The sequence below is a fragment of the Pterocles gutturalis genome, unplaced genomic scaffold, assembly GCF_000699245.1.
Source record: "Pterocles gutturalis isolate BGI_N339 unplaced genomic scaffold, ASM69924v1 scaffold3183, whole genome shotgun sequence".
Taxonomy (NCBI): Eukaryota; Metazoa; Chordata; class Aves; order Pterocliformes; family Pteroclidae; genus Pterocles; species Pterocles gutturalis.
The window spans coordinates 90,261-116,305 of record NW_010125383.1 but is presented as its reverse complement, the minus strand read 5'-3'; the positions used below and the strand labels follow the sequence as shown (position 1 = coordinate 116,305).

The 26,045-nt window shown below is 37.3% G+C and overlaps 1 protein-coding gene across 1 annotated transcript in view; it reads right to left on the bottom strand.

Annotated features, from left to right (window-relative positions):
- The window catches only part of PLEKHA7 (pleckstrin homology domain containing, family A member 7), an 83,692-nt gene that overhangs the window by 8,847 nt on the left and 48,800 nt on the right, over window positions 1-26,045 (bottom strand). Inside the window, exons 5-14 of the mRNA XM_010078534.1 lie at window positions 24,936-25,008; window positions 23,671-23,771; window positions 16,578-16,756; window positions 14,092-14,577; window positions 10,985-11,504; window positions 8,938-9,024; window positions 6,582-6,635; window positions 1,224-1,292; window positions 973-1,053; window positions 391-540 (exon numbers count right to left, since the gene is read on the bottom strand). Coding sequence (XP_010076836.1) covers window positions 391-540; window positions 973-1,053; window positions 1,224-1,292; window positions 6,582-6,635; window positions 8,938-9,024; window positions 10,985-11,504; window positions 14,092-14,577; window positions 16,578-16,756; window positions 23,671-23,771; window positions 24,936-25,008 — 1,800 coding nt within the window. The remainder of the gene's footprint in view (window positions 1-390; window positions 541-972; window positions 1,054-1,223; window positions 1,293-6,581; window positions 6,636-8,937; window positions 9,025-10,984; window positions 11,505-14,091; window positions 14,578-16,577; window positions 16,757-23,670; window positions 23,772-24,935; window positions 25,009-26,045) is intronic.

Genomic DNA, 26,045 nt, shown 5'->3' with positions numbered 1-26,045 from the left:
ATTTTATTAAGTCATAATATCAACAGTAGATTTTGACCGAAATATCAACAGACTTCCCCCTTTATCTCCCCTGGAAAGATACCATGGAATCACATTTATACTTTCAAAGGCCTATCTGAAAGATTTGCAATATAAGCCCCATACATAAATGAAAAGGTATAAAAAAAAGCTTTTGAGCTTTTTTAGGGGAGGAGGCCAAGGAGGAGGGAAGGGGGCATTGAAAAGGAAAGCTGGAGACATGGTTTAAATATTTTTGTCCTGGTATAGTACTCTGTACCTTAGCCAAATCAATTCAGAACAGGACTCAACTCACCTATCCCATGAACTATACAGTTTTACTCTAACTGGTGTTTTAATTTTTGTTTTCTAGAAACAACCAAAACCATATACCGTTGAAACTTTGGATATTTCAGCCCGAATATGTATGAGATCTTCTTGCAAGAGTCTCTGCTGGTAAGAAATTTTTTCTGCATGCTGTGGTTGGTCTTTGTACTGTTCCATCTGCCTGTGTAAAACCTCCAAAACAGACTCCAGCTGATCCTAACAAAGAAGAAGATGGTGGTAAGCTTGCAACATTTACATGGAATTTTACGGATCTATCTGTGGGAAAATAAGAATTGTTTTCCACCTCCCCAGTCTTTCCTACGCACCACTGCAAGTGACACGACACTGCCTCCCACCATATACATACTAAGACATAAAGCAAAACTACACAGAAAAGTGTGTGTACCCTAATTTATAATAAATGCCAGAAAATTACATGTATGTGGTTTTAAAACATTTTCAAAAACATGTTTTCTAAAAGTGGGGACTTAACATAAAAAACAATTCTTTTCCTTATGTAAGTTTATACACATATCTAAAGAAAACTACAAAAATGTAAGCAGCATCCAGTAATTTGATTTTTTGTTTGCAATTCCATATTTTATAACTAGATGAGGGTATTTATAAAACTCTTTTAAATTTACTTACTTTATTTTCCTTAAGGGCTCTTATTTTATCCTCCAAGTCCTGCAGAATTCTGTCCTGCTCACAGAAAACACTTAGCTTGACCTGAAAATGAAATAATATAAATATATAATGTTTGATTTTAAAAACCAAGCCGAAAAGCCTCCACTAGCAGTATTTTACCTCAAAGAGCATAAGAATAATGTGAACATGTAACAGTACAACAGAAATAGCCAAACAATGCAAGAGGTTCTCAAGTGGCATTTGATACTTACATCAATATCGCTTTCTGCAATCTTGACGGGTTTTGTACTTCGTTCTTTTAGTGTGTCACGTCCTGTCACCTAAGAGGAGTATGTTTTAAAGATCTGAGAAATTTGTTGCAAATTAAAACCTAATTATGCTTCAACAATGAAAAGTTTTGTTAAATATTCACAGTTATTAACAATGAATAAAACAATAATAACAAATGAGTAAAATTTTGGATACAAGTCTTTTCAAATATGGCTTTAGTTTTTTAAAAGTTCAAAAATATGAAAACATTAGGGTTGGAACTAGATGATCTTTAAGGTCCCTTCCAAACCAAACTATTCTATGATTCTATGATAAAAAAAAAATGTTATCAGAAAGGATTACTGGTTATATTAGGCTGTTTAATAACTCCTAACAAGTAGCTTAAAATTCCACACAAAACAGCATAATCCCACTTGTCTATGGTTACAAAGATCCTGCTCCTGTAAAATCTAATAGTTTTAACAGTTTGGCTTTAATAGCTTTCTTGAAGCCAAAGGACTTTAAGAGTTCCTCTAATTGCACGGTTGCAAGAACAGCAGCATTAATTAATGACTAAAAATACAACTTTTTTGGCAACTATTTCATTCGACAAAGGATAGTCTCTTCCATAGTACAGGGTGAATTTTATGAAAGACAAACTGCTATAAAAGTGCTATAGTGGAATTAAATGTCATCAACCTATTGCGACATATTTATAATATACCAAATCTCTCCTTCCATAAATCACTGGTTCATAGTCAATTTCTGGTGAGAAGATTATCTTCTCACATAATGCAGTTTTTAAATCAGTACAGAAACTACACTGTATTATACTTCCAACCTTCACACAGCAATCTTAAAATGAAGGCACATCTATCTCTGTAAAAACATTTATTTCCACTGTCTACATGGGACACTTCTTGTGAATAAATGAAGTTAAGAAAATGGCAATATAATACAGCTCATTAATCATACAATTTTTAAAAGCCTTGAAATATAATGACTTAATATTACTAGATTAGAAGACTTTCAAAGATTCAGTAAAGGAAATACTATCTCACCAAAGACAGACCTGGTGTTTAGAAGTATAGCACTCATATACAGTATATTTCTATTCATATACAGGCAAGAGTTTGTGAAGCAAAAGTCACCTAAATATTGACTTAAGTAACATAGGAGCAGAAGCTGGTGGCTTTTTTGGTGGGGTAGAAGGGATAGTTTGATTTTGAACTGAATGACCAGTGACCTCCACACTTGAAGGTACATAGTTTACCTATTAACCTAGCAGGCACCTACAGGATCATGCCAGCTTTATTAAAGTAATTACATTCTACTGTAAGTGTAGATAAATCTTTGATACACCCTCAGCTTCTCATTTAACTTATTATATGAAGTTAGCCATCTAAACATAGTATTTTCAAATAACAAGGTAGGTTAAAGACAGAAGAGCATGGTCATAATTTATGTTTGCTGTCTTCTCTCCTCCCATGGCAGACTCCATCCAAAGACTTATCATGTGTGTTCATGTGGGGAAATGTTTCTTCCCCACCATCAAAATCAAAAGCATTTACTGCCTCTGAAAACTTTCAGTTTTCGGGTATTTTCATTTTCAACATTGATGTGTTTTAAATCAGAAAAAAACTTTCTTTCAAAAGTATTAATGGAATTATTTAAATGCTAAATCCTATGTATAAAAATAACAAATAATGAAATATAAGTATAAATACTAGCATGTCAAAATAGAAATTTTGCATATTTAACTACCTACAGCTATAAGAATGCAAAAGCCTTTTTCAATGCAATGGAATTAACATAAAACCCAGAGTCTACCCATTTTGGGGTATTTTAAATTACATAATCAGAACTGTAAGGAATTTGTTAATTATTAAGCAGTGAACATGAGAACACAGTGAAGATTCAGCATGCTTTCACATTTTCAAAATTACACGTAAGAGTAACTACTGGGCACAATCATTTTCAAAACACGATAAAATGAAACCAAACACTGAGGTCAGCCATAATTTTGCGTACAGACTCCAAAAGGGAGAGAAAAAAAAAAAGGGAAAAAAAGGAAAGAAAAAAGAAAATCTTACAGAAAGCTTTACTGTTTATCATAAGACACCTGTAAAAGCCAGAATATGTAAACATTGACTGCGATTTTAAAAAAGCAATGGGATGAGCACATTTCGGATGCAAGCAGTCTTACATGTATACTGGATAGTAACCCTTGTGCTGAGTTCTTTAGCACTTTGTATATCATGTTGATCAGAGGTCCATTATTTTCTATCTGTTTCAAACAGAAGTTTAGTAATAGCTTGTTACAGATGTAAAAATTAAAAACTCCAAACCTTACAACTCAGAACTCCACGAGCAGCAGTAATCACATGCTCTTACAGCACACCAGGTTGAGGTCTATAGTCTCTACAATCTGCTATTACGGAGGCTACACTGGATATCTACTCATCTTGTTATATTGTGGGTAGATTGTTCATCCAGCCATAAGACGTTTTGTACTTTTGCATGCACACATACAACCACACAACACAAAACAGGATTTGCTCTGTCTTGCCCAACTGCAGTTTCAAGAGCGTTGGGAATTACAGCGAGATATTTTCTGTAACGTAATATGTAGTAATGCTTGCACCAAGGGCTCCACATTGATAATTTGAGCAACCTAGTTAAAACTTCAGTGAAAAAAGTTATTTCAATCACACTTACCCTTCCTCCCATAACAAATACCTGCCCATGCACTATTTCCCTCATTATCTACATGACACAAGCTTGCACTAACCACCTCTTCCAACTGCAGGAGAAACTAAGCAGCTCCAGATAGTACAGTATGGCTGCAGAAGAACAAAGCAGGGCTCCAGATTTGCTTCAACTGCTTGCACAAGTTATATTGAGTGACACAATTCCTATACTTCCTGATCCATATTTTGCATAACCTGCTTGGGAATGTTTGTAAAGTATCCTGAAGTGAGGCTGCCCACCCATCCCTCCTGGAGCCTGCTTGAACTTGATTTCATAGGGACGAAAAGGGAAGCTTCCTTCTCCACCTGTGTTTCACCTTATTTGCAAAGTCACCTTACAAGCTTGAGGGGAAAAATGGAGTTTTTCTTTAATTTCCTCTTCCTTTCTGCTTTTATAATGCAGGGTCTATCCACTTCAGAGATGAAAAAAAAAACAACTGCAGAAACACAACAGTGGAAATCTGTTTGCAGGAGAGGCAAGGTTACGCTACAGCGTACAGATACACCCACCTCTTTCATGCACCACATACATCTAGTTCATGAGTGAAAAAAGAATACAGAGTCACTGCAATAATTTTGGAAGAAAAAAAGAAAGTTCATAATCTGAGGGCAATATTGTTAAAGGAAACCTCCACAGTGCCTGGTATTTGGCTAGTTCAAAATCATCAGTAACTGTTTCTCACAGTGTGAGTAAACAGCCCTAAGGCTTTTTTTTTAATGTCATAACTAGCTTTGCATGCAGGAGAAAACTACTGAAATGGATCAATATCTCTAGAGAATTTCTATATCACCTTGGTATTAACATCAAAAATCATTTCTCAGATAATATTTTTAAATGTTAGATAACAAAAAATAGGCTAGTAGAAAAGGATAAGAGCAAGAGGGGGACAACTTGACCTGAATTTTTACATTTCCAGACCACTACTGAAAGAAGGTTATTAGGAAATAACCATTCTGAGAAACTAGATCATTCTTGGGGAAACACACTCGACATTTTGACCACCAAGATTTTCAAAAGGGAACTAATGCTAACGTTAAGTTTCTTTTCACAGGCAGATCCAGTGCCCCCATCCATTTCTCCTCCGGTTGCTTTTGGCAGGTGCTACGCGGGCTGCAGGAAGGCCCGAGGGGAGCTCCTGGGAGACCAAATAGCTTTTCACGTCCCAGACTGCAACAAATCAATCCAGACAGAATCCACTAAAAAGTGAAAAACCCATTACCGTAATTTTGTTAAGCACTTAACATTTTCAGAGGATTAAACCGTGTCCACTTTTAACTGTGAAAATTGCTGTGGTTTATAATGGACAAAAAACTGTTTAGTGATAATTTCTCAAGTTGCACGACCTTTTAAATTGAAATTTGTAACAAAATTCAGACGATGGCTTGGGATACAGTTACATTTGGTAAAGCCAAGAACAAACCAAGAACAAGGCCTAAAGTCAAACACGTCCAACCAATTTTAAATGTGTATATTAATGACTACAACAGTTTACATGTTTGATAATTTAGACTATATATTCCACACACGTTATGTGATAAGTATTCTATCTTTATATGTATATATATGACATTATACATATGTGTAAGATGTATTCCTAATATTCTCCATTGATGTATTTGGTTATATACTCAGCCATTAAAACATCTAATAAAATTGAAATAAGCGCACTAATAGACCCAGTCAGCTCATTAGCTGCAAACATGCAATGCCCCACGGCATCAGTGAGAACGACGTCCATGCAAACACCGATAAGGAGGTGTCAAATCTCACTCCACCTTGATTTTCAGAAACACCATATGATTTATACATGGTGACACATGGCATACACCACAGAAAGTGGCAGATTGCTTTGCTCAGCAAAATGATTATACGTTTTGAGTTTTTTTTCCTTCAAAACTTGATTAATAGATCTAGATTTGCTTTCAAATTCCCAACTATCAGGTGTACCAAATACAGAAGTAATTTAGTTTAGACAGCCACTTTTAAGCTCAATATCATATTTTTAATTTATTTTTAAGGAAATACCATGTAACATTATTTGGGTAGATTATATCTATGGATGGATGGATGGATGAATGGGTGCATTTGAAATCTCTTAGCTGTAATAATATGAAAACAATGACAGGTGCTAATTAATCACCACATTTTCACAAGAAAGCCAGACATTATAAATACAGCATATTCTAAAAACAAGGAAAAAGTCATCTCAAGAAGATTTCAAGGGGGAATGCTGGATTAAAAGAACACCCTATTTTAACTTGGAGGAGCTGACTTCACATTAGTCCTAATGCCACAGCAGACAAATATTTTGAATCAGTTTTTTATCTGATTTCACTAAACCCACATAATATCATTCATCTGGAGTACCAGTAACACAAGTTCGTCCTACAAAGTGAAGCAACAACATTTTCAGAGTCTGCACTTTAGTTGTATAATCACTACTATGAAGATACTCAATACTCTAAGCACGACAGTGATGGCAAAAGACACCGAGTGTCCACCTCTGAACAAAAGGTGATTTGAAAACCTGCAGATAAAAAGATGACACACAAAATACCACTGAGTTAAAAAAAAAAAAAAAAAGAAACTTGACCCCTATAAAATCTTACCTTTAGATCCAAATACTCCAAATCCTTTTTCAACTGGATGTAAGTGTCATCCGCCTTCAGGTACGTATATAGAGGGGAAAAAATGCAATGTATTTGAACACTTGAAACAATTTAAAAATACTTGGATTGGTTATATATAAGAAAAATTGATGAAAGAGGAAACAAAATAACGGAGTAGGAAGTACATAAAAAAGCACATTTGCTCCACCAGCATATTGCTACTTACAGCTGAAAAATGGGCAAAATATTTCCCAAGAATATTACTACCTCACGCTCACCCTCAAAACATACAGATTTGAGTTTTTTACCGCTAATGAGACAGGTAACTACCTGAAAAATAGATTTTCAAAAGCTGTTTTTTCAAGACCAATTTCTACTATCTCTCCACTGAAAAAGTTATGGCGCTGTCCTCCAGCCTTTAGGGAGAAGGCTTACACCTAACTGAATGTCAGGTGTGACTAGGAGCCATTATACAACAAATCATGAGAATACTTTTGATCACATTTCCTACACATTTCAAAATAAGAATGCCTTTATTCAGGAAAAGTATGAAATCAATTTTGTGAATAAAATACTGAAAAAAACTCATTCATGTGATTAGAGAATCCACTTCGCCTTTTAAGCAATAGCATTCAACTTGATTCGTTATTTGTCATTGGCTCACCTGTATTTACTGTCAGCTTAATTTCACAGTTACATTCATTTAGTAACATCTTCATTACAGTTGCTTCAAGAAAAGCATGCACAGAAGCCATACAAAGTTATTTCTCTTTTTTTTCAAAGGAGGCTTTTGTAATACACAACAAAATAAAGCTTAACTGTTGCAAACGTTGCTTTGTAATCAGCCAAAATGCCCCAAAATTCCTAGAACTTTTATTGCTATTTTGACCGGATTTTATATCCTGCATACATTAAACTTCAGAATAGAAGAAAAACACAACTATACCTTTTCTCAAGTTTTGAGCCAATGAGAATGTGTAGTCAAAAAAGAAAAGAAAAACCCTTTATGCCATACAATCAGTAGATCACAGTTGCACTTCTTTAGAGGTGTTCGCTTGCAGTTCTTGTCTGATCAGCTTGTAAGTCTGGCTGAGGACTCGACTAGAAAGTCTGCCCATTTTTTTGAGAAATCCCTGTTACTATAGCCCATCTTAGTGCAATTGTTCTGTAGGTGAGGTAATTCAGGAAATGAAAGTTTTCCAAATTAAGAATTCCTTTAGTTTTGGGCCACTATAAAGCCTTCACCAATTCCAAGAAGAGTCACCACATTTTATTCCCAGGCGGCTCCATTTCTGAGGCTCTAATATGAACCTGAGCCGTAAGGACATTTCTGTTAGATGTCACCTTTACAAGTTTCATACACCAGTGCAGTCAAGAGCACTGTTGATCCAAGCTGCCCATGAGCTTTTATGAACCAACATTCACCTGCAGAACTGACACAGTTACAAGCTCATACGAATGCACAAACTGGCTGATGCATTTCAATTTGCAGGTGGCACAGCACGTGGCACAAGGAGCCAACCCCATCATGAAAGCAGCACAAAAAAAAAAAAATGGGTTTGCTTTAGAATGATGTTATCTAATATTTGAACCCACATTTCTGAAGATGCAGCGTTTTCAGAAATAGTATAAAAAGGAAGGATACAGAGCACTTTGAAACATACGCACTGGTGCCCTGTAACTTAAAACACTCATCCTTTACAGCAAATACAGCAGCAAAGAAAAAACGCAAACGACCTGGGAATTGTAGAATACCAAAGAATGGGCAAGAAAGCACAGACTCAAGCATGCCACTAATGAAGCATTTGCAGAGTCACAAAATGTCATACGGCACAGAGGAGCCAAGCAGCAGCTGACCTGATAGGTGGAATTAGTTGGCAAGTGCTGCAGTAACTGTGCGATTGTGTAATTTCGTATACTAGCCAACTTAGCCTGATGTCTCCTTAATCGAATGAGAAGCAATGTTAGCTCTTCAGGCTGCAGGTATTTAGACACATTGTAAAGAGGAAATTAGCAGTCTTCAGGGAGAGTAACTGTAATTACATTTTTCACCTCAGTGCCCAGAAAGCAGTTACTTGACATGATTAAGCAATTATTTCATTAACTCTGCATTTGGTCAAATAAACATAATACAAGTTGAATCCTGTAATAACAGACAGCTCACCCCTGTTCCCGGTGCACATAACAGCAAAATTCCTACAGGCTCTGCTGGGAGATGGTTGAGACTAAGTTCTCATTCAAGGTATTTATGTTTTAACTAATAAAAACACAACTACTATGGAATGAGGAGGATTTCAAAACTTAACTACAATACTACGATGACACAAAAGGAAAAGTAACTGCCCTCTCAACTTACCGACTTGCCATGCAAGCTGGGTGCGCTGACAGTGTGTGTCATGTAGCCCATGGCAGGCATAGAGCGCCGATCGATGTGAGTGGAGCTCTGTAAGAAGCCACAGCTACAATTGTAAGGATTGTCTCAAGTGAGAGCGAACTTGTACTTGAGGGAAAATTCAGAAGATACGCACCTCTGCCACGAAGTTTCTATTTGAATTCATGGCATGGGTTACAGGGTAACATTCATGGGCCAGTCAGATCCTCTGATGATTAACTTATGAATGAACAAATGCAAATTTAGCACTTGTGATGCTGGGCAGATCAGCAGATTCTGGCAGCACAAGATGCTTCAGCAGAACATGCAAAGTGGATTCCAGCAAATAAAAAAAATATTCATAAAGTTCCCCCCTTGCTTTATGTCCTTCACCAGCAGGCTTGTGCTGTGAATGCCCTCTTGCAGCCAGGGAACACTAAGCTACCGACATGAGTGACACCTTGTGGCAATGGGTTCCACTAATTCCAGGGGTTTTTAAAATAATCACATTTGATCTGCTCCTTTCTGCTTATAATATAAAAACTTACTGCACATCTATTCTTTCATCCTTCTCTTAACGCCAAACATAAAAGTTTCTTCAATGCAGACTAAATATCTCACGATTTATTTTTATTCCTGTCTCTGAATTTCACTGAATGCTGTTTTGTACTGCCTTTTTTTTTTTTTTTAAACATGTAACTGGATAGAATTTAATAAAGCATTACAGGGAGGGAGGAGCATCACAGATTTCTGTAGACATATACATTTAAATGTAAAATGACACTGTGCACTTTTATATAAAAATATGAACGTTTTACATAAGTTTAACAGAAAAGCTTTACAGAAGAGGAAAACTGTGTTTCCCTATATTGGTAAAACCAATATGACATAAAAAGAGTTCTATTTTATGAGTAAAACTTATGCAGCTACACTGCACAGGAAAGAAAAAGACCGCTGCACATTCCTTCAAAAGGGATGTAATGCTCCTTCAGCTTGCACATGGAGAAACTAATGTCTGGTCTAATATAACCAGGAGTTTAAAAAAATACTAATTTCTAGTGCTGGGCATCACTAGACTATTTCATACTCTGAGAGAATATTATAAATCTGTAAATGCTGAAAGACATTTGACAGCTACACTGCATATACACTAGGAAAAAATCTAAACTGTGCATGAAGCTGGCATGGTCCTGAACCCACGCTGGGTATCTGAATTTACAACTCGCTTTCTTTGCAAATACCTTCCTCATCAGAGCCTCTGACTGAGGTCAAAGAACTAGGTGAATACAGAGGCTTTCATTTCCACTTATGCCAGTGTAAGAGCTACCAAAACAAGTAACTTCTACATAGATTCAATCCTGAATTCCCCCAGTTTCCTTAGGCAAGGAAAGACATGTGGAGTACTGAACAGGGATATTTCTGTCACCTCTGGCTGAGAGGGTACAACAACGCCCACAAAAAACCACACTGAAATTCTACAGAAGGTTAAAAGACCAACACTATCTGATTTTGGTTAGACAAACGCCAACGACTCTGCAAAGGGCTTAAACTACCAAATGCATGAAAAATTATTATGTTTTTGACCATAACTAAAAACTGATCAGCTGCGAGACTAGCAAAACACACAGAGAAAGCAGACAGGGCAAACACTGAAGACTACAAGCGTAGGTAAATAATCAAGAAGAATTCATCTTGATGAGTTTTATAGCCTTGCCTACCTACTCTAGATATTAAAATACTACAACTTGAATATTCTATACATGTAAACATATGCCTCCCAGTTTTTGAATAAAAATATTCCAAACCAATGTGATGTGCCACCAATTTTCCTTTTCAAACCAACAAAAAATAATAAATCTGAGATGCTCAGAAAGATAAGAGTTTTAGGAGAAAATTGTTCATCGTATTAACTTTTACAGCTTGCAAAATCTTTCATACACAAGGATGGATGCAATGAAAATGACTGAATTAAATTATCAAGGTATGACACCACATGTAGAATAGTTTGAAATCAGTTATACTGCATACAAACCTTTACAGCATGATTCCGTATCTTCCTGGGTGATCCAGCAAACGGAACATCTACAGTCTGTCTCTCGTCAGAGGGTTTAACTGTAAGCCTTTCTGCAGGAGTATGTGGTCTCCTTGGGGGAAAGCCTTTTGGAGGTCCAGGTGGAGGAATATCAGACGGAGAGGGCGGAACAGATATTGATCGTGGAACATCCAACGAACTTTTTGACTTACTACGATCAATAAAGTCTGAAGAACTTACATAAAGTGGGGCAGTGGGGCTGCCATGTTTAAATTGCTGTCTCTGCTGCCACTCGTATAGCTGCCAAACAGTTCCATCCTTATTTGCCTTCCTTTCCTCTTGGGACATCTTCAAGTGGCTAACACGGTCTTGTGCATATTTGTAGTCACTCGGCAAATTGCGGTTTGGTGGTGGTGGTGAGCTCCCTGAAGGCTGCCTGGTATTCTTTGGCAAAGTGTGATAGTTTTCAGGAAAAGGTGGGTTGGGACCCTGACGTGTTAGAGTCTGATCAGAAGCGAGGCTGTAAAGGAAGGGGGGAAAAGGGTAAATATTAGCATACATTGATGAGTGGGAGTGGCTGATTAAAAAAAAAAAGTCTCCAATGACATTAGCATAAGAGCTACAAGACACAATATACAAAAGCCACTTCAAATGAATTTACAGAGATATTAACAATGTAATATTGTCCTGGGTTAAGCTGAGACAGAGTTAACTTCATAATAGCTAGCAAGAGGCTGTGTTTTGGATTTGTGCTCAGAAGAAAGCTGATAAAAAGTGATGTTTATGCGGCTGCCAAGGTCTTTCAGCTTCTCTGGCTGTCTGCAAACAGGAGAAGCTGGGAGGGAGCACAGCCCCAGTGACTAGCCCAGGATTTGATCTTAGGTTTGGGATTGAGACCCAAAGTGGCCAATAATCTATTCCATCACATACACGTCATGCCCAGTATATAGGTGAGGACCCTCCGGAAGACCGGCCCTTTTTTTTGTTCAAGATCTCTTTTGCTTCGGGTCATCTCGCTCCAGGTGGTCGCTCTCCCAAGGCCTTCCCCCCCCCACCCCAGTCAGCTCTTGGTCTGGGACGCTCAGATGCTCATGTTCTCTCCGTTTCAGGACTCTCCCTGCTCCGGAATCGTTAGCCAGGAACAGGCTGAGCCTTGGTCATCAGGTGGGGAGGCAGTATCACTGTGTATCCCTCATTTGTATATTTGTATATACTATTATTTTCAATATTATTGTAGTTTAGTTATTAAATTGTGCTTATCTCAACCCACGAGTCCTTTTTTCCCTTTACACCTTTAAATCTCTCCCCTATTCTCAGGGGTGGGGGGGAGGAATTGAGTGAGTGGTTGTCTGGTTTGGCCCCCAGCCAAGGGCAAACCCATCACAAATATTAATGAAATCTACCCTGTACAAAAGCATTACATTGTATTCATGGAAAGATGCAAATAGTATAAATACAGGCTTTTAATTCTAAGACCTAGTAGAAATAAACTTAAGGGATACCTGCATTGTGTACTTAGACCAAAAAGAATGTCAAGAACATGAAGAAAGGAATTATTGTTATGTTTAAAGAGCCAATCTGTAAATTAAAATATTTCTTTTCACCAAAAGCCTGCTCACCACTAGGTGGTGCAGTTTCCGAACAACAAATGCACGCTCATTAGAAAAAGTTACCTTAAAGTGCAAGAAGAAATCTCACCAATCACAGAATATCTCAGATAATTTTTGTTCATGTGAATTAAGAAAAAAAAGAAAAAAAAAAAAAAAAAGGTAAGAAACGGATCAAAGTCCCCAAGTCTGTATGACTTACTTTCATCTGACCTAACGCTACTGGTTCTACTGTTTTAAGCAACACAAGGCTTTTTGCAACAGAATTCGTTGACAAGCTGGAATATAAAAAGAGATATTACACCCTGGCTTTGCTACTGCATCCATAATGCACTTAAATCGCAGAAATTAAATCTTTTAGTAGACAGAAAGTTAATACAGAATTGGCAAAAGCTTTGACAAAGTGTAGTGAGCTCCCTCTACTACTCTGAAGTAAACATCTTTCTGTAGCCTCATGCAAAAGAACCTGCCTGTCTCATTTCTGATTCTCCAGCTCAGCACCTGGGGGTTTTGTACTTGCAGTCACTCGCTCATTGATTCAGGATCTCCAAACAGAAAACATTCCGCTAGCCTTGCTGCAGAGCAGCAATACAAAAAAATTAATAAAACCAACAAAAACCCCACAAATGAAGAAACTCGGAGCACGTTCATCACTCCACTCTCTGCAGGAGACGAAGACCTGATGGTGTGGGAGGTGCAGGAATTCCACATGAATGAAAGGGCAGGATGGAAAAGAACATCTTTGTTCAGCATCCAAGAGTAACAGAAGCAGGAGAAAAAGAATTGCCACCAGTAACTGCTGCTCAGTAGCTGCCTCTATTTCCACTTGCAGGATTTTGCACTGTTGGGCTGCCCTGAAGTATGGATGCTCTGGAGAGGATATATAATTCCTCATGTCAGAAAGCAGAATAACTGCCTGCGCTGCACGGAGGATTACAAACTCATAAAACCTCTGCTCTCTCAGGCAGGTAGTGCAACCAGCAGCAACCAAAGATCAGCATTTAGTGGTCAAGTGACCTTTTACTTGTCTAGCCGATTACATCACGTGTACTCTGTATGTTCTGTACCGTGCTGCCAAGTCTTTCCACAGGAGAATCAAAGCGGGTGGGAGAATACTATTGTGTAGCAGTTTATGAATAAGAGGTAACTGAGGGCTGCATTTCACTTTCTGGCTCTTCCATTGTAGCAAAATCTAATACGTTTTAAGCATCCACAGTGATTAAAAACAGTAAAAAAAATAGCAATCTAATTCCACTTTTCTATTTGCAATATAGTGACAACATTAAAGGGATGTGATTAGCCAGTCCCATACTGACTTTCCCATGAGATAAACACCTGAGAAATATCACTCTGAACTGGAGGAAAAAATAAGTTTTGTTATATATCCTCTCTGTAATATATCATTCTGATTTGCAATAAACACATTACTAATACATATTTTCCTTTAATTTAATAAAAAAATCATTTGGCAGTCTATTTAAAGATGGGCCTATGACTAACCTTTTTGTATCTCCTTTTTGGACTTTTACCCAGTGCTCCACTTGAGCCATGTTACTTTTTCTTTGAATCTGTTTATCTGGATTTGTTCTGGGAACAAGCCCTCTTTTATACGAGGTGGTACCATTCTGCTCCACTAGGCCAGCACTCATACTTAATGAACTAGGAAGCATTCCATTCTTCTCAGCTGGCTGAAGCTGAGCTGCTTGGGACCGTGATGCATTCGTTAAGTCTGGAAATAATGAATCAGATTCTGTTAACGCATGCTTAGCCTTTCCCTTCTTAGTTTCCAGAGTTTCTTTTCTGTGGATGTAACGCTCCTCCTCCTCTTTTTCTCTTCTTATCTCTTCATGCTTATCATATCCAAGCATTTCAGCTGATTTTTGATAACTTTCTCTTGTATCTGTAATCTCTGCCTTCACATACTCTTTACAGGCATCCACATGATTGACTTGGGGAACAGCTTGTTGATCCACTTTCTCAGTTCCTCTGAAAAGAAAATACATGTCAGTAATGAACACTGCTTAATTGTGGAGAGCTGATGTGGTCTTGTTACTGTTTTAGAAAGGATACCCACAAAAGCACCCTCTCCAGGCTGTGATAAATTTGACAGAAGTATGTTAAAATAGATTTGCAGAGCAAAACTCAGCTGTTATCTCAGACAAAAGTTACCTTTACAGTGCTATCAAGGAAGCAGAAAGGATTTATATGCATCTGTAAGAATAAGCTAAAACACTAATATTGTATGAAATATGTGTTCAACTGGTATAATGCTACATACAAACAACTGTAGAAAATAAAGTCTTCCTATTCTGGGAAACACTGAAAGCAAAAAAAACCAAAACCAAACTGCCAATTGCTCATTTGAAAGTCAAAAAAGTCTTTCATATCTTCGCAGATGCCTTAGAGCCTAGTCATTTCTGGCCAAGAGGAGAGAGCAACATCTACGTTTGAGTCAGTACTACCATTGTCCAGGGAATTTCTAATCTGGGGGGTATTCCTGAAAAAAATAAAACAGAAAAAAAGAATCTCCATTGCTCCTAATACATGCTGCAATGCACATTAGTTTACTTATTAGTGTCTAAATATTTCAAAAATTCTGTACCAGAAATCTTTATATTAAACTTACAACACACTATAAAATGTCTAAGGATCCTAAAAGTTTCATGTTGCTTGTGACAGATAATGTACTTCATTTGCAATTTTCTTCATCTCCTTATATTGACAAGCTCCTCAACAACATTTTTTTCTCTTATAATTCAACGGAGTATCATTGATCTTGGAGTAGCACCTCATCTTCTCTAAAACTAAATTCAGCTTCTTTAAAGCTTTATAGAAGATAAATTCTGAGTAAGTGCTGTGAAATAATTGTTTTCCCTTCAGTCTACTTAGTGTCTCAAAATGAATAGTCTACTCAGAGGAAGGACACTGGATCAATACTTCTAACACGCCAGACTTCCCCAATTTTTTTCTTTCAGTTATTGCTATCCTTATAAAGAAGACAAACAAGTAACAGGTTACATGGTATTTGAAACTTAAATTAAATCCAGAAAATATTAACGCAAAATCATATAGGAAGAGATGTTGATCCTTTGCTTACACTTGATTTGTCAAAACCAAGCAGCAGCGTGAGATACTCTGAGAAACTGCATCATGACGTTTTAATCCTCACAGCCCCAAGGGTTAAAAGCAGGGCTGTCTCATAGTACAGAGTTTTCCTTCAGAAGGAGTTGGAGGGAAAGAATCACTTTCCCAAAGTCAAAACATCAAGAATGCTACATCAATTTTAAGAAGAGGGTAAAACTGGAAGCACACGAAGGCACAGCTGAATTCGTTTGCCTCCAGCACTAATTAAGAACAATGGGACAAAGGACATCCTCCTTTTGTAAGAGTGCTTTTTTCCTACACCAAGAAAACATAAAAAATTGTTACAAGTAAAGGCCACCAAAGTAAAAAAATAGTCAGGTAATACCTGCATGAGTTAGTTAACATTCATAACTCTACTCACTTACGATCTACCCATCTTTAACATTCTTTTACCTCTTCACAGCACTTAAATCCTAGTTCTAAGCACTCATTTGGAACAACTCATTACTCTCCTGTCTTTTCCCTTTTACTTCTCTCTCCTCAATGCTGCTGTCTGTTGCAGATGTCTGATTTTGCTTACAAAAGCTGTAATTTTTTTAACTATAATATTTCTTAGGAAATTTCATATACAGAAGTTAATCCACACCAGTAAATGTGGGCACACAATTTGTGCGTAGACACAAATACTCAACACCAGTTTTTCTAAGTTAATGTTAGTTATCTGATTTGCAATAGAATGTAAATTAAAAATAATTATTTCTTTAAAATGGGCATGAGTTTCACGCAAACACCACTTTCAGAAATCACTACCAATCTGATTTTTAAAAATATCTATCTACATATACACATATAAAAATATTTTAAAAAAATTTAAAAGCTAACAGTTTGTGGATTGAACTTGCCTCTTCAGTGAAGAGCGTGTTTGCATAAGAGCAGCTTGATTCATAGCCCGGATCCAGCCATTCATATCCTCTTGGGTATCTGCACTGAAGTAGTATGTCCGCATCCCTGAATGCTCTGCCTGAGAGCCAATAACAGAATTCTTATTATAAATATATGCCCGCATACCTGTATGAACAGCCTGTAAGAAAAAACAAAAAAGAAATAAGTCAGGCAGCCCTTTCATCTTTTCCCCCAGAAAAATTACTGTAACTTTTAATTATATTTTTAAATAATTTTCCAGATTCTTTGACTTTTTCTTGAATTTGGGGTAAAATTAGTACACTGCCACAACGGGATGTAGTGCAGCAAACTCAAATGGCACACTGTGATTTTTACTGAAATTCCTCCACTTCTTTCTTGCACTTATTAAGCTGCAAGTGCAGCACTTCTGTTTTCCATAGTAGGAAATTTCAGCTTTTCATATTCTGTTACAGATATATTTCATTTGCCATAAGCACCATTCAAAAAAAATAAAGAAATTCTGAGACATGCGTAAGCAAGCCAATTTTCTCAGCTCATTTAATAAAGCAATTTATTCAGACAAAACACAGAGAAGAATCTTACAATTCAAGCAATTAAACTGCTTACTTAAAAACCGGTTATAATGCATGTTAAGATCTCTCGGTTAAAGCGTGCAGTTGAACCTCTGTATTAGCTGCAAGATCACGAGACTTACTGATAAAGTTAGTAATACTGATTAAATTATCACCGCACAAAAAATAGTGACAAGTATCTCTGCACACCAAAATACTCCATGAAACTCCACTGCAAACTAGAGGTATTTGGAAATTCCTCTATAAATATACTAAACATTCAAATGTATTCAATATGGAAAGTCTTTGTAACTCTAGGCTAGTTGAATTTAATCAGATCTCATCCACATTTGTATAAGTGATAGTATAGATATTACTAAGTCATACCAGTCCTGAAACACTTGACTGTATTTCCTCAAAGTTACTTCACAGACGTGCTTCAGATTTGTAGGGAGAGATTAATTTCCTTACTCTCCAAAAAAAACCTGAAGACAGTATACTCAGCTTGAAAGCTCTTGTAATGATATTAAAACAAAATCAGTAATTTAAACTGCTTTTTATAAAACTAAACCTGCTATCACACACAAAACCTAATGGCATGAAACACTGCTGAGACAGGGCTTTTTAGAATTAGAAAAATGACCTCAACTTTTTAATTTGGCTACACCTTCTTTTAAAGGTTAAACATATTTCACAGATCTTCCCTAAATGACCGGTCTTTTTATTTTGATGAAATCCTCTCCCCCTCACTATTCCAAACTAAAAAAAAAAACCCTCTCTGCAATCACAGAGCTCCTCAGAGACACAGCAATAGCTCTGACAAAACCCAGGTTATTTAATCCTAGACACCATAATTTCAGTTGTTTACCCTGAATTTCCCAAATTACCATGATCTTAGAGACTCATATCAACAACTCCAAAGAGCAAAATGTCTGCTTGCTATTACAGTGCTTAAAGTTTTGTGGAAAATTTGCTCCCTTTCTGTTGCAGCCTGTTGGTACAAAGGTGTGAAACGTGGCCTTTCCCTTCTGCGACTCAAGCCAGGAACCCCCAGTTCGTTTTGAAAACTGCAGTAACAGTCTCTGCAGGGGTCATCCCTGGCCTGCCATCACACCCAGAGTGGGAAGGCTGAGACTGCAGCACAGCTGCCAGCTAGAGAAAGGAGAAGCAGAAGGAAGAGGAGGAAAGGGTGACATAAGAAGTCCATGACTCTCTCGTGCTCCAAAGAGTCTCTGCTTCCCAACAGCACTGGCTGACAAGGTGGTTTCTACCTCCCCACCATCAGCTAACCAGCTTAGCACAGGAAAACAGGAGTTATGTACAGCAAACAGTAGCTCTGATCAATCGTGTATTTAGGAATCAAAGGATTTTTTTCACATTTACCTGGTTGAGTTCTTTGGGTTTTCTTTGTTGTTACTGGGGTCTTGGTTTTTTGGGGGTTTTTTTTGGTTTTTTTTTGTTTGTTTTTCATTTTGAGATGGTTACAAATGGTCAAAACAAATATGATTTAACTTTAAATTAATTTATTGCAATTTATCATTAGTAACCAGTGTAAGAACAGACCAAAAACTGGCAGCTCCAGATGTAAAGAAAATCACTGATTGTAACACTAGACCTTATGACTACAGGGTTCCATCACCGACCACCCTGAGCCCACAGAAGACACTAGAATTCAGAAGTGAAGCAACTCCTGCAGAAAAGCTATTATGTACGTTCCACTTCAGAGGAGGCGTAGGACCCTACCATGCATTAATTAGATACTTGCTGAAAAAAACAGAACCTTGGGTAACCAACTGCGGGTAGTACGTACCACACCAATAAATGGATCTAACAGCTGTCTGTCTGAATTGACCTGTACGTCCTGATGAATATAACCCATTTGCCTGTCAGGCTCTCTTCCAGTGGCGTATGATGAGCAGAGCTGAAAGCACTGCCTGAGAGGCTGAAGACAGTATAAAAATGCAAAGTATGTTGCACCGCTCTCCCTTGAGAGACTAAAGCTATCACAGCCACAAACATTCATAGGTTCAAAAGGGATAATGGAGATGGTGTGTTATTATCAACAAATACAACATTCTGAAGTTCATAATATATAAAGATGCTTAAAGGAAAATTCAAATATATTTCAGTTATTTATTAGTAGCATTTTATATGCAAGAAAGCCACTTTGTGCCAATGTCCTGTAGCTGTCACTGCTAGCAGGCACAGAAGCTAGTGGTGGTTTTTTTTTTCTTTTTTTTTTTTTTAAAGCAGTAGCTATTAGGATTACTACAGCATACTAAAAAGCCTAAAACACAGCACATGCACACATGTAGACCATACACACAACAGGGAAAAAAAATAATAATGGTACCTATTCATGCATTCAGATGCCTTAATGTGGACAGATTGAGAAGAAAAGCAGTCTCTCTCCCATAACGCACAGAAGGAGAAACGGACAGTAAACCCCAAGAGCATATCAATGTGACAAGACAAGGACAAAAAGTTAAACAAGTTAAAATCATGAAAAGATTCATGTTTCCAAAGAAAATACTTAACAAAGGGTAATACTAAAAGTAACTAATGCCTAAAGCTGTTACGTTCACCTCCATTAATTCAAAATTCCTAGGAGAGAAAAAGCCACAGTTCATAGGACAGAGGGATGGGGAGAAGAACGTTTTTCTAATACTGTAATCTTTCAAAGTTAGTCCTCTCAATAACCTATAAAATACAGGAAATTCTCCCTTCTCCTGAAGTTCGATATTTGTGAAGCATTTGTGAGAAAAAGTTGAGCCTTCACCATAAACAAAACAGCAGCACACTACAATCTAACTCATCTTTCACCCTCAAATAATATTGAGGTTTTTTCAGGACTTATAGAAGCTCCTCCTCCAAATTCTGAACTCACACCTCTGAAATCTACAGCCCTTGGCATTTCTTCACCTGGCTCCCCAGACCCAGGGAAGCTTTATAAGCAATACGGGAGCCTAAGGAAGCAACAACAATCTAGTGAACATCCAGCGAACACAAAGGAACAATGTATGTCAAAATTTTTTAGGAAAACCAGCGATATCAAAGAAACAAGAAGTTTGCCCTGGTCCCTGGAGGTCTAAGCAATGAACAGATACTTCCATTAGGAAGTCTTAGAGTGTCAATATGGAAAAAGTGTTTAAAAACAAGCGGCAGTAGCACCTGCTGGAAGTAATGATTTGGGCTGGCTCCCTAGGCTCGGAATGCTCTCACACTGAAAGTGCTCATCTCTAAAAAATTGTAAAAGGTGGTATCAAAATAAAAAGGAGTCATTTGTATCTCCAGCACTACTTCCTACCTCTCACAGGAACATCAGAGCATCCTTCACTGACTTTATTTGGTAGCAAGATATGCGCCTAAATACAGATACTTGCACACCTTGTTTTTGCATGAAGCCTTGTTGCTTTCTTTACAGTAAATGTTGGTAGGCCTTCAAAGTTTCTCAATCTGCATTACTGACAGATTCATATAAATGAGTTTATTTTCAGTATTCTCTCATATATTTTAACATATATACGACCAACTAAAAACAGTTCTCATGACTGAGGACAACGAGGCTTCTAAAGAGACTGCAATGACACAAACCTTCATAAATTCATACATTCATGTTTCAAATTGCTCTATTACTAACAGTGCAGCCAATTCTTAATTAATCACAGGGAGTATTTCCAGTTATATTTTAATGTTGTGCAAACTTCTTCACATTAAAATCTATACATTGGATCTGTGCTCCCTCACATTTGTATCAGCAAAAAATTACTGCGTTTAAAAATACAGCAATTATATTAATTAAATATCTTTAAGATGTTAGCTATTGAACTAAACGTGCAGTAAGGATCCTGAGTTCTAGAAGGCTGTCACCCAGCTTAAATGACAGCAGCTTACAGCTAGTCACAGCGCTTTCCTTGGGACAAACAAACAATGTCAAAAATATGTCAAGGTAGATACTTAAGAGCAGAGTTTCTAAACAAAACAATTTAACATACATACTGCTAGACTTCAAAGGAGGTTTTTGATTGCATTTGACCAGCCTGTACACAGTTCTGCAGGCCTGTAATTGCTAAATACCCAACGAGACACAAAAGCTTCAAGCCAGGCCTTAGGAGTCAGGAAAAGAATTTTGAGAACTCTTGCTGTGTCCGTTTTAACAGCTAACATATAACCTAGTGAGCATGTGTTTTACAAACCTTCTAACTGAATAATATGCAAAGAGCATGCATGTATTTGCTAAGGAAATTTCCTTCCTTCAGTTTTACTAACCAAAATGTTGGAATTTTTTGCAGTTTGACTGCTTCCCTAGCTTCAAAAACTCATTATTATTTAAAATAGACATTTAAAAATGGGAGCCAATACCTCTGTTGCAACAGAGGATTTACAACAATACAAATAAATGACAGGCCAAATGTCAAAAGTAACATGGTACATTCCCCCACTCATTCAGGACTGAAATGTGAAAAACTCCTTTCTTTATTTTGGGCTTAATCTGCTTGTGTTTCTATTTCTGGCTACACTACGTTGTGAGACAGAATGTCCATCTACGCTCCGGATATCGAACTGTACCGAAGAGATTAGATAAAGGTAATGGCTGGTGAGTGGTGGAATGCCAGCACGGCCGTGCTCCTGCCGCTGCGTGCCCATAGCTGGCTCCGTGACCACTGAACATCAGTGCTGGATGGGGTCTGTGCGACAGGAATCTTACAAAATCCTCCTACTGCCCTAGGAGTTGGTTCTAAATAAAATGAAACTGCAGCATCAAGTCTGCAGTCAATCATCAAACACCCAAAGCAGAGTTAACATTGGCCCAACAGACTAATATACAAAATGTATGTTGGGGATTTTTTAAAGACATTTCTAGCATAACTTTTCCTTTACTATCAACTCCCTATTTCTGTACCAACCTTTTAGTAATGGCCCTACACTGAATGTCACAGGTTACTGGCTCATAACAATTTTCAGAAAAAGACTCAGATTAAAGACTTGGTAGAGCTCATATAGGCATGATATCCTGAAAGGAACAGAGCCTGGCTAGAGAATATAGTGCTCGTGTGTGTGAGGGGTTTTCTTCTGCTTATCACTGAAAGTGTTAAACTGGTTAATAATCTTAACATACATTTGATTAACAAACACTCTCTGAATAAAATAAAAAACAGATTTTTTTTTTTTTAACTATAAAGCAACTAGATGCTACTGCTACTTTCTTCATCTCCTTCCCCAGTCTGCACTAATAGTTATTCAAAAGAAGGAAAAGCCCAGAAGTACATTGGGTCCTCCTCTTTCAGTGTGTGCTTCTTCCTAGGAAAAGGCTCTAGAAGAAGAGTCCTTGATGAATTACACTCATTAAATACTGGAGTGGAATGTTTTTCTTAAACAAAGGTTCCTTTGTAGCCAGTCCTGCTATCTCGTGTTCAATGCATTTGAAAAAGTACAATAAACATTTCCACAAAGCGCACTACGTCTCTTCACTTCTCGAGTTAATATTTGTTTAATAAATTTCAAGCCATTATCTACTTGAAAATAGAACCCAAAGCAACAAAAGGCAGTCTATAATTTTAAAACACCCCAAAAATCAAAATGCAAGAGAAAGTAAGCTGAGGCAGACCTTTTTAATTTCAGCACAGGCAGGATTTAAACAGTAATTTCCTTCTAGATTCCCCAAAGTATACCTGATGAAAACCTGATATGTAAATTTATTTTTTTCAAGTACACAGCTCATTTGCTTGATAGAAAATCAGGTTCTGCTCCAAGTGTCAGTAGAGTTTAAATCTGCAACATATGCTGAAGTTTCTAAACTTTGCCTCAGTGCTGCAGCTCAAACAATCGGAGTCAGCTTCCTCCACTGTCAAGAAGGAATGTATGTTTTATTTCATTTTGGTAGGTTTTTATAACAAAGAACAGAACTGTAAATTATACAGTTAAGGGGGTTTTTTTAAAAAGGAAAACCACAAAACCAACCTCAAACTATACCAAAATAAGAGTATTTTTTATTTTAAAAACTCCCTGTCACTTAGGATGACTATTGCTCCCCCTTAAAAAGGGAGGAAGAAGAATTGGTTACTCTTTTTTCCCTTGTAATCAGGAAATTATACATCAAAAGCTACAGTGTAGTCATTTTCTAACTGCGAGAACTGAGCTGATTATTTCATTTAGAAAAGAACACAACAAAACCAAAAGTCCACTATGAGATCAAGTACCCTATAAAGACAAAAAGACAACTTTTCTTTCAATTTGTAAACAGTACTGGAACAACTTATCAATACTAATTTCTAATTTTAGAAACAGGATCTTTATTCACAGACACATTATTAAGCTCTATATTAAGCACTTACATAGTAGCAGACACATGAATGTCAATTCATAAGCAACAGAAATTGCTATGTCACGTTTGAACAGGCAGTCAATAAACCTGTCTACTTTAAAAAAAGAGAGATTATGTTTGTGTTTACAACAGCACCTTTTCTAATGCACATAAACATTTTAAAATATGATTAACTAATAAGCTTTGTAACTGTACCTTAAAGGAAAATTTGCGATTTATGCGATCTTCAGGTCCAACTGGAGATATTACATAACTAGGCAGTGGTATGCTACCCAAAACAGATTCTTCTCTGCTGTCTGTTGAATAAAAATAAAAAATCTAATTTATTGCACTTTTCAGTGGGGTAGCAACACATTCTCCTTTATGGACACACAGACAACAAGCATTCAGTGGAAAGAAGAGCAGTTCAGACTGAATACAAGGAAAATAATTTTCCCCATGAGGACAGAGCAGAAACAGAACAGGCCAACCAGGGAAGGCTGTGCCGTTGCCATCCTTGGAGGTTTTCAACGCCTGACAGGATTAAGCCCTGAGCAACCTGGGCTGACTTCTTTCCTGCCCCTGCTTTCACCAGGCAGTTGGACTAGGCACTTCCTGAAGTCCCTTCTGACCTGAATTTCTTATGACTCAACACCAATAATACATGGAGAAAAATGTTTTATTTTTAAAGAAACAAGATTGATTAAAAAAAAATCAGTTTGTTTTTTTGTTGAGTTTTTCGAGGGAGAGTTGATTTTTTAGGTTCAGGCCATGCTTTGAGAAGAAAGCTTGTGAGAGATGAACTTTGACAGGCTGCATAACATGATGGACCTTCCATTTAGCATTCTACATCTAGACTAATTGCTCCAATTAGGAAACATCTATTACTGCTGGCTCCAAAGTGACCAGCAGCAGAAATGTAGCACCCATTCAAGTTTCATATTCTGTTATGCTTTCCAAAAACTGTAACACACTCCAAAATATTCAAAACTTCAAAATAACCTTATGCAATACCATTATTCCTAGTTCAGACTAAGATCATATCTAACCTGTTTTGGTAGAAATACTGGATTCAGGAGTCGTCACTCTTACACTGTCCCTTGGGTTAAAACCGAATCGATGCCCTGATGTGGCCATAGCACGTTCTCAAAAAATCAGCTGTCCAAGTGCAAGCAAGTACATAACACAATGCAGACCAGAGATGGCATAAATCTTAAACTGGTACTGCTGCCAGATGCTTTACAATGTAAATCTTGGCATATCAAAGATAAGTTATGTGACAAAAGATCATGCAGCACCTCCTTGTTCCCCAACTCTGGCTTACCAGTTGCTGCACATTAAACACATATGGATAAGGAATTGCTTCACAATGCTTCTCGGAATACCTAACTATATCTGAAAAGTTCAATTAGTTTACGCTTGCAAGGTGATTCAAACTCATGAACTGCTACAGTAACTCAAAAGAGCTAATATCTACTCACCTTTGTAGTAAAACAAACAATAATCAGCAAGCACAAACCATCGTCTTTTCCATAACCGCATTCCAGAGCTATCCTGAAATGCAAGAAATATGATAAACTTTTCATTTAAGGAAAGTTAACAGCTTATCATGCAATGCTGTACCAGTCAATGGCTTACCACAAGTTTGCCTAAGCATGGCATTAACTGCAAAAACAAGTGGCTTATATTTTAGCAAAATATTATGCACTAAAAGACAAGAGGCAAAACACCTAGCTAATAATCAGGGCAGAATACTCCAACTGCTAATTTTCATTAAGTAATTAAACTCACATCCCAAACAGCATTCAGATTAACCTTATAGACAACCAATGCATATTTTATCTAGGAAGATTTATCTTGCAATAAAGAAACATAGTGTGCATCTGGATGGCACAAACTCCAGCAAGGATTGCCTGTAGACCAAGATGAAAATCACTACACAGCTGTGAAGTATGACCTCACATCTCTGACAATGATCCCCTATAATTCTACAGTCAATCTCCCATATGTTACCCATGCCTAAAATGTAATTTAATCAAGTGTTCATTAGGAAATGAAACAGGGTGCAAAATGTGCACATTTTAATGAAGTATAATACAGTATGCCTGTGGAGATATATACCTATATCTCTCTATAGAATACATATTACTTTGTCAAAATGAGTAATATTTACATCGAAATTAATTTTAGAAGCTGGTAAAATTGCCAGCCTGTAACCTAAGCAAGTATGACTTATTCAGCTGAGGTAGGCTTTGATGAGACCAGCAGCACAGAGCATATCTTCAGGCTTTAAGTGCTTGCAAGTATAGGGAAGGGGACAGAAGGAAATAGCTAGAGGAATGCTGTGTGTACTACTTCCCTTCTTTCTGCAGTCATATTAAGTATGGAAGGACTTTCTTCCCTTTCCTTTTTCATGCTACTATGCTGTCAACACCTACTGTATCTGAGTTCTGATTCTGTCTTGAAAACTAATGGACATGGGTAGTGGATGTCACCAGAGTTGATAGCAGGATACAGCTCTCCGTTCAGGAGGAAACGGATGGCTGTCAGCAATTGCTCTTTTCTGTGTATGTAGAATCCTAATTGCAAGC